General features: G+C 41.4%; 1 protein-coding gene across 1 annotated transcript in view; it reads right to left on the bottom strand.

Moving 5' to 3' along the window:
• Positions 1–8,712, bottom strand: part of ptpn12 (protein tyrosine phosphatase non-receptor type 12) — a gene marked incomplete in the record, with an annotated part of 46,074 nt that extends 37,362 nt beyond the window's left edge. The window contains 1 exon segment of the mRNA XM_062444118.1: positions 8,158–8,712. Coding sequence (XP_062300102.1) covers positions 8,158–8,262 — 105 coding nt within the window.
• Positions 8,713–10,000: the final 1,288 nt, after the last annotated feature.

Here is a 10,000-nt window from a genome sequence, read left to right as displayed (position 1 = left end):
TTCGGAGAAGTTTGGCATGTTAACTTTGACTCCGTTAACCCGTTTTTTTTTTTTATGAACATTTACCGGGTGTTTGCCGGGTGGTCATTTCCCACTGTGGATCTAAGCCTGCGGCAGGAAACAGATGTGGACGAACTGCATATAATCCCAATCATCTGGGACGGGACCTCATTGTGTGTTAGTGTGTGCTCAGTGTTTGTGTGTGTGTATTAATCATCACTCCCTCAGATATTCACAGCCTGTTTGATGGGGGGGGGGGGCAGAGGGGGGCAAACTGGTGACCCTACAGTCATAAGTCTGAGTTTAAAACTTCAACCAGCCTACGAGCTTTTTACACGTCTCTCACTGTATGTTTCACTTCATTTTTTACTGATATTATAACACTGACTGCTATCAGTGTGTGTGTGAGTTGTCATGACTACTCCATGACTTGTCTTTTCACCTAACTTACACATTTATACACGCACACACACACACACACAGTTAGGAGTTACAGCATATTTTCTTGAGTGTGTGATCCTCTTATCTTGATAAATAAAGTTATTCGGGCCTTGCTGGTGGGTCAGCTAGCTTTCATCATGTATAGTCATGGGTACACACACACACACAAAAAAAACTCCAGAGTGGAAACATTGTTTCTTCTCTTCTGAGAAACACCAGGCTTGGGGGCAAAAGGCTGGTTTTTCTGGGTTAAGCCACGGGATGGGGGGGGGCGGGTGAGAAAGGAGGAGGCTTGTGACACAAAGAAGAAATTCGGAAGTCTTGTTACAGTAACACAAGGCGGGCTTGCAGTGGTTGCCACACACACACACACACACACAAACACATACACACACAGCAGCCGACCCTGCAGTGTTACCCTGCCCCCCCCCCCCCCCCCCTCCTTACCACCCACCCACACACACAAGCAAGCTAATATAAACACACAACCACACAAACACACACCAGGCTCCACTCTGTTTCTTGTTTTAGAGATTTCACTTTTTTAGCTGCAGCACAGCGTAATAAATTATTACTTTTCTTCCCGAGATATATTCCTTTTTTTTTATGTTTCAGAGTTTTGAAAAAGTTTTTCCTCATCGAATCTAGGTCTCAGGATGGCAGCTGTCATGTATCCGTACAGGTTGTAAAGCTCTTTGAGGTGATTTATGATCTGTGATGTTGACCTAGTTCATATTTAGAGTTTATATTTAAAATCGATGTAAAGTTTTTAAGAAAAATGTATTGCCAAGTTGATATAAAAATTTGTCTTGAAATTTGTGCAGCTCAAGAGTGAAAACAGGAACGCGGGGCGACCGCACCACGTGATGAAGCAAATGTCAGCGGTTTCATCCACATGAGAAAACCAAAACAGGACCAACTCATTTCACTCGGTTACTGCTGAAATTAAATATTCTTTCTAAATGAGAGCTGCACATTTCTATCAGAGATCCTCTTTGATCCTCTTCCTGTAGAGACACTACAGCTCATTTTCAACATGACAAGTTTTGAAAACGAGAACTCTGCCCTTTTAAGCACATGAGAGATGCGAGACTAAATGTGCTCGGGTCTAAACTGATAACCCTAAAATTGGATGAATGTATTTTTTCCATTTGTAAAACACATCTTCCTCTTACACTCCTGCTGTTCCCTCATTATAAAATCTTAAAATCTGGGTTTTAATTTCACAATTCTTGCGATCATGCACATCATTTATCTGAACTCGGCTCTCCTTTGCTTTGATCAGTGTGACTGAATGTCCGCACGCTCCCAAAGTCCGACTTTGCCATGAAGACGAGCATGAGGACGCTTCCCTGACAGACACAAAGTCGCTATCAAAGAGCTGCTAACCACAAATAGCTGTTGTGACACTGAAGAGGGTCTATTGCATCCCTGACCCGTGTGTGTGTGTGTGTGTGTGTGTGTGTGTGTGTGTGTGTGTGTGTGTGTGTGTGTGTGTGTGTGTGTGTGTGTCTGTGTGTCTGTGTGTCTGTGTGTGTGTGTGTGTGTGTGTGTGTGTGTGTGTGTGTGTGTGTGTGTGTGTGTGTGTGTGTGTGCGTGCGTGCGTGCGTGTGTGAGATACATGGGCATAAAGGCTTCCAGATCATCTGCTGGAGGCTCAGGTCTGTGTGGAGGCACTTAACACACACACGAAAGTAAGAAAAGAAAAGGGGAAGCCCCCCCGGTGACAGTGGAAATTGTTACTACACACAAACATGCATCCACAGGAACACAAAGACACACACACACACACACACACAAGCATGTTTGGCACTGTCAAGTCTCATTTTCTTGCATCCCCTCCGAGTGTTTTATGTCTGCCCAACAGGACACATGTTTAGAGGATAGTGTGTGTCTGTGTGTTGCACATTTTTGCTCTCTTTGATGTGCTGCTCGAGAGTAATCTGCTGGCAAAGGTGGGGCAGGGACACACACACACACACACACACACACACACACAGACACACAGACACACAGACACACAGACACACAGACACACAGACACACACACACACACACACAAACACACACACACACACACACACACACAGGCTGATCTCCTGTGTCTAAACCCTGTCTAGACTGCAATGGTGTGTCCCAGTGTTCTCAGAGATAGATGTGCGTGTTTGTTAGTGTTTTTAGACGCTAAGTCAAACTGATGCGATCACACAGGTAACACGTCAGTTTTTCGGACTGTGTGTCTGATTTATTTCCTGTCTTTACACGTTGCACCTCAATCCCAACATGAACCAGTTGGAGGCTACACAAGGCTACATAAAAACCCTCAAAGTGGCTCCTCTTCTCTCATACGTAGCCTTTAATATTTAAGCATCTGTTCATATGTCTATACTGTGAACAGCGACGTGCGGCAATTTGGACAAAAGTTTGTCACTAGCTGCATGCTTCTTTCAGGCTGTGAGGTGGGCTAGTAGCTACAGAAGGTTTCCTGTAACACAGAGGTCACAAGTTCAATCCCCGCAGCTTGTATGTCCATCAGCAGCTGTGTGTTCAATCAACCTGGCCTCGAGCTAACCTATAATCCACAACACCTCACTCAACCTCACCGTCCTTTCTCTGTGCGACTGTCACCTAGAGATTGTGTAAAAAATATGTGTTACTGTTTAAATAAGATCAACACATTTTCTCTACAAAATCATATTACTTATTGTCTCTGTAGTGATTTCCAACGCATCTCATCTTCTTTTAAATCCTCTTCTCTCGATGCTTCTCTAACCGGCTATTTGCCTTAAACACCACACACACAGACACACACACACTCTCTCTGTATCTTTTACATAAGCACACTAATAGCTGGTTTTGGAGAGTCGTGGGTTGACGGAGCCCGTTGATGACCACCCTGGTGAAACAAGTGAGATTGCCCATTGTTTGGTTTTGTGGAACCGGCTGCTGCACACATGCCCCCGGTTTCTGAAGAACCTGCGTCACGAGACAGACTCTCGGACTCAACATTACGCACTTTTCCCGTCAACCCCCCTTTGAAATCGCTTTGCATTAAGACATCAACCTTCGGGCCGACGGAGTCATCCTGTGTGTCATTTACTGATGACACCCTGCATGATATCATTGCTGACATTTAAAGGGGCTGTATTATGATTATGAAGAACTCCTTTTTTTTTTGGGTGCTTGTATGTATATATTTGGTTCTCTGATGTTCCCACCAACACAAAAACCATGAAATAAGACCACCCAGTCAGTGTGGTGTGGGCTGGCTTTCTCGGCGCTCGTGTGATTCAACAGTCATTCAAATTTGATGCCCTTTCTGACGTCAAATGGGGCTTGTTGTACCACCACCACCCCCCATCTGTGCCCCTATCTGACTGTCTCTACCCACTAAATGTTCTGAAGTCTGTCAGCTAAACTAAACTAACTAACTTAGCTTGGTTAGAGGATTTTATCTTCTAACGGAGTCACTCATCACATCTTAAATGCCGGTGACTTTATAATCATTTTAAAGCTACACAACATGTAAATGTTTATAAACAGTAACATCGCTGACGTATTTATGCCTTTAGATCATTTTATTTTGAGTGTGAACAGAGCAGCTACAACATTAGCGTAGTCCTGATCCATCTGAACTCCCGTCTTGCGGACAGACCTGATAAAAAGGATGAATTCAGGCTTTTTACAAATTGGTATTATGATGCAGTTATTTCAGCATCCCTTTGATCCATTTATTGCAAATAAATCACAGCATAGTCTAAATATATTGAGACTTTTATGGTCCAGGTGTGAGACTAGTTGTTGCCTGCCGTCGCTCATGAACTAAAACGATCCTGCGGCGGTCAAGCCCATGCGAACAATGTTTGGTATGAACATGACATTAGTATATTATTTTAGCATCAGTACATTAAGTTATTATGTTTTCTGCAGGGTTCAGGCTCAGCGGTTGCCATGGTAGCCGACACACCCCGCAGAAGAGGGGGGCGGGACGGGCGCTCAAACCGGCCGCTCTGAGCAGGACTGTTTAGACAGGATGAGAAGCTGCGGTGGGGCTTGATCCTCGTGGTATTTTGACCAAAGCGTATCAGATACATCTGATTAAGACCCCAGAGGACTGTGTTAACTTGTGGGAAAAGGGGTTATTAGATGGCCCCTTTAAATTTGTCAAATATTCACCCAAAAAAAGGTGGAGGGTCAGCTGAATGTTTGTGAGAGTATAGGAGCATGTAATCTAACTCTTTGATGCAATTTTGACCAAGAATGTGTCCAATTTACATCTTTAACCCCAGATTTGGGTTGTTCTTCATATTTTGCACCTCATGGGAGGCCCTGATGTACTCGCACCATATGTACCAGTATGTGCTATGTATTTAGACCGCCTGTGGCGTGCCTGTCTGCACGCCACTAAAGAAGAAGAAACAGCACCCAGTAAACAAAGACACACTAATTTTGACGGCCAATCTGGGTCACAAAAAATGTCTCTGATGAAGATCTCCGCTTAATACCGGGGTGTGAAACTTTTCACATTTGGGTGCTAGGCAGGAAAAATATCTCAATTGTTCTCGTTTCATCAGACAGCTGAGAGAAATAGAGTACTGAACAAACCATATAATCTGACTCTTTGCCCTACCAGAGCACTGCAATTATGTCTATAAAATACAATCTATATATAAACAACAATAGGCAGTTAAAGTGGGTGTTATGTCAGGGTGTCCTGGTGACTCAGTGCACCATGGAGTACACCCCATGCACTTGTGGTACTGAGAGTTTAACTTTTAACAACTAAAAGCTTTGCGTAAAGCTTTGCAGAAATTGGTGCTACAGACCAGCGACCAGCTAAAGCACTTACTTACATTCTTGGCTGTGACTGATGAGTCTTAATTGTGCTCAGTACGCTGGCACACAGCCCACCTGTGCTCAATCAGAACGAGGTTTTTCATCTACAAGCTGCTGTGGCTGCTGAATTATTAAAAAGGATCTCTACGTTCACTGGCTGATGTTGCCAAGCTGAGGGCAAATATAGCCGGAAGGCTCCAGTTATATGTCCGCCATACGGCTGACATTCAGGGAGTTTGCATGCAAAAAAAAAAAACTAGATTACTACGAATAACAAGATGAAGGAAATAGTTGAAATGACAGCACTTACATGGTCCACAGTGTCCTGCCTGCCTCCCCAAAAGACGAGGTTTATATAAGCTGTTTGAAAGTCAAGTTAATGTCTGGAGGGATGCTTGACGGCCTAAAGGCTAACAGGAAATATGTTTCACTGTAGAGACGAATTATTGTGTTTCATGCCAATAAAGCTCATTTGAAAAGAAAGTGAACAGATACAAAATGAAAAAAAAAAAAGAAAAATCATGAATTACAGCATGGCAATGGGTGGGACGACGCTTCGCCTACAGCAGAAGACAGTGTGGTTGTAGTCGGCAGTTTGACAAGGTGTTGATGTGTGTGAAGTTATGAATGACAAGTACAGTGTTGCTAAAAGAAGAACATACATTCACGCAGCCGACTACACACAGAGTGGAAAATATCAAGAAGGCTAAGCAGCCAATAAAAATGAATGCTTAACAAGAATGGAAAAAATATACACAATATAATACTTCCAGGTAAAAGGAAACAGCATATAAGCTTTTTAAAATGTCTGATGACGTGCGTTATGACATGAACTGTCTTGTAAATAAGCCAAGAACAGTCTAGTCCCAGCTCCTTTTGCTCTCTCCTTCATCCATTAAGTACTTCCTCAATGATTCTCACACACCCCAGTGCCCCTGGTAGTCTGGTCTTTGCGCAACATCCGCTAACTAACTCCCAGTTTTCTCAAACACACGCTCGAAAGGACAGAACCGTGGCCGAGTCATCAGTTAACAATCACACACAGAGCTCTCCTTTTTGCCTGATTTGTTGTTGTTCTTTTCCCCTAATATATATTTCCTTTTTATGAGAAAGAGGCCTGGTTAAATTGTGAAACTTTTTATCCAAAGTGTGCCCAAGAGTTGATAAAGCTCCAGCTCCTTTAAAGCCAGGACAAAATGTTATGAAATGGGCCAAGAAAGAATGTTGCAAGCTCCAGCAAGCAGCTTGCATGAAGTAGGGAAGTTGGAAGAAGGGAGTGTGTGTGTGTGTGTGTGTGTGTGTGTGTGTGTAAGCAACTCTAAGCTAAAAGAGAAAATGTTCTTACACAGATTAGCTTCTTCCCCCAACAATAAACTTGCAGCAATAAAACAAACCAAAGCACCTAAATCATAATTTTTATGTACAGTAAATTCAGAGCTAACCTGCTGCTACAACTAATTAAACTCTAACTGACATCCTGTTTCATCTGAAACCTAATAGTAGTTTAAAATGGCAATGCTCCACATATAGATCATAAATGAAACATGCATTAAATATGACAAAACCTCCAGCTGGAACAACACTTCCCATCTTTATCAAAGCTGTTAAAGCTAAAACAATCACATCACGACACAAACGTTAATAATAATACTAATACTAATAATAATAATAAGTGCCATTCCTGTTGTGGCTATTTCAGCTATTTCACAAGCCTTGGAGAAATCCTATTTTGAGTCTGTGGTTGCAACACAATACATCGAGGATACAGTGTGGGTAAACTTATGACCGCTGGTCAGCTGTCATCATAGGGCAAACAAAATGTGTGTTAATATAACAATATATATGTATTTTTCCCCCCACATATAACAGGGTACAAGACACTATAATCTATACATACTTTGGATTTTATGCCATTAACATTTACACTTACATACATTTACAGTTGTCAGTTTATTTGGTACACCTAATTCAAACTAATACATCCAAATACAATAACTCTGCACTAAATTAAGGCATGTTCTGTTTTTAGATGTTTCACTGTTTTAAAGCACTGATTCAACTTTATCCTCATTTTAGAGCTTGTATGTGTGGTGCTGATTTTTTTTTTTTTTTGCATTTAACTGCATCTCTAATATTCAGTCCACCCTATTCATACAAATAACGGTTGGCTAAAATGAGTGTACAGAGCCTGAGATGTAAGTCAAGTGTATTGAGCAAATAAAAGTATTGGTTTAATTGTCATTTGGTGAATTAGGGCTTCACTAATTTATATATCTACACAAATATTGTACTCAACAAGCAAATACAGTCACCCTATAAAAATGTCATAGAGATTCCAAGCCTTTCCTATGGATTATAGCAAAGATAAATGTGGTTATTGGACATACACTGCTTCTCCAGTATCAGACAGGACAATGAGTCATTGCCTTGTACCCCAACAAACCAGACTGTAGCTTAAAACACAGTAGGCACATAGCTACAATAGCACTGCACTTTAGCTCACTTTACCTACAAGCCATGTAAAGAAGGGAGAAAAAAAATCAATTAGCTCATGGCTGCAAAGTGACGTGAATGTGTCTTGTTTTTTTGGCTTGTTGTCTCTTTATTTTAAAGAAACAGGGGCCGGTGGTGTGTCTGTGGTTGTGGGAGACAATGCTAGGCCGCCATGTAAAGCCTGGAAATGGGAGGAAAAGGAAGAGGGCAGTGTGGGCCGCCCCTGCCTCACCTCCTGTGGGATACAGGGAACCAGGAGACGGGGAGGGGTGGGATATATGGAGGGGTCAGCAGGGAGGAAAAAGGTGGACGCTATTGCAACTAGAAAGGTCTAGATAGGAGGTAAAAAGGGAGGCAACTGTTATTTATTTATTTATTTTGACCCACCATAAAGTCGCTGCCGAAGTTGTCCTCTCCCCTCTCCTCGTCCCCTTCTCTCATGGCCTTCACCCCCTGGATAAACTTTCTCAGGATGTCGGCTTGGTCCATCATTTCAGTCCTCTTGCTGCCCCTTTTTCTTAACCAAAAAAAAAAAAAAACTACCTCCCTGAGTAGCAGGGGAGGAGAAAAATGTAAAAAATTAAACAAAAAAAGACAGGGAGAGGAAAGGAAAGGAAGAAGGGGGAATAAATAAAAATAAATAAGCTTCACGGATCCTCCCAGGGAGTCATCGTCGGTTTACAACACCTTCTTCTTTCTTTTTTTTTTGTAATTATCGCCCCATGTTGTTTCTCCCTTTCCTTCTTTCTTCGGGGCTGTTTTCACCACGGTTCACGTTAACGGTTGGTCCCGGTGAAAAGCAACGGTCGTCGGGATTTTATCTGCTCCACAAACAACTTCAAAACCGTGCTGTGAACATTTGGTTCAGTGAGAAAAGGAAAATAAAAGGGAAAAAAAGACAACAATCCTGGTCCGGTCGGTCTTTCTACCCCTCCCTGTCTACCTCGGTTGCCACATTCACACACTGCTGCTCGTTATTCGCTACTGGGGAACATCCGGACTGGGCAAAGCCAACGGCGAACACGACCCTCCCCTTCCAGGATATACCTATCTGTGATTGGTCAGGCAAGGCTGGGAATCAAAATCTCATTGGTTAATGTCCATGTAGCTCTGCCAAAGGAGCCAGATCTGATTGGGTAGAATCAGTGTCTGTCTTTCAACGCGTTTCGTCATTTTCATTGTATTATAAATAGCTGTTGGGGGGAAAAAAACAATATAACAACTGTAGTATAAATCTCTTATCTAAATGTAGTAATGCAATGTAAATTTATATTAATATTTGTCCTGATATATTTTATAATTCTATTACGTGTTACTCTATTTTTTTCCTACATTTTTTATTTTAATTTTTAATTTTAATTTTTCAATCTCTCTTTCTCTCTCTCTCTGTCTCTCGCTCTTTCTCTTAACCAACGGTATGTGGACAATTAAGTTATAAGCTATTTTTTTTCATGAGTCATTTAAAAACTAAATTCTGAATGACTTTGTACACAAATATAAGAGTTTTATAATTTGTTATGATTAAATATTTTTATTGAAATGCCAACAAAAATAGTTGAGGACAACTGGAGCAACGTGTTTTTTTCAGGAAATATATTCAAGAACTGATTAATCTTCTACATGGTCTAAAATCAGCATGCATACCTGTGATGGTCCTGTCATGCAGCCATAAAGCCATTACATAAGTGCACTAGATAGATGGATTGATGGATTGATGGATGGATGGATAGATACATAGATGGAGAGAGATTACATGAAAACCAGAGTGAACAAACAGCTAACCGCCAACAGATTAATGGGTCATATATGTAATCTGGATTAAAATATTGCCAGAAATAGAAACAAGCACATGTATCATGAAACACTCCCACTAACGGTAACACAGATGCTGCTGAAGATGTGTCATATGTAGGCTACTTGTTTTTGCAATGGTGATGCACATAAAGCATATTTGAATATACATTTAGAGAATGGAAGAGCTTGAATGTGCTTATCTGCTATTTTGGTAGTAAAGGTGACAACAGTAGTATAACAGACCAACAATAGTAGTGTTAGAGCTAACAGCAATAATATATGTTAGTAATTCTAGCAGCAGCAGCAGATTAAAATTATATGAGTGTTACATAACTATATTTAGGGATGCTAATTTTGAGCATCTAGTTCATTTCAATTTAATGTATCTGACACACTGTAGAGAAAGAAAGCATGAGAGACAAAGATGGAGAGAAGA

Source organism: Scomber scombrus, chromosome 22 (genome assembly GCF_963691925.1).
Source record: "Scomber scombrus chromosome 22, fScoSco1.1, whole genome shotgun sequence".
In the NCBI taxonomy this organism is placed as follows: Eukaryota; Metazoa; Chordata; class Actinopteri; order Scombriformes; family Scombridae; genus Scomber; species Scomber scombrus.
Note: the sequence above shows the minus strand (reverse complement) of the source record. Positions and strands in the feature narration are given on the sequence as shown.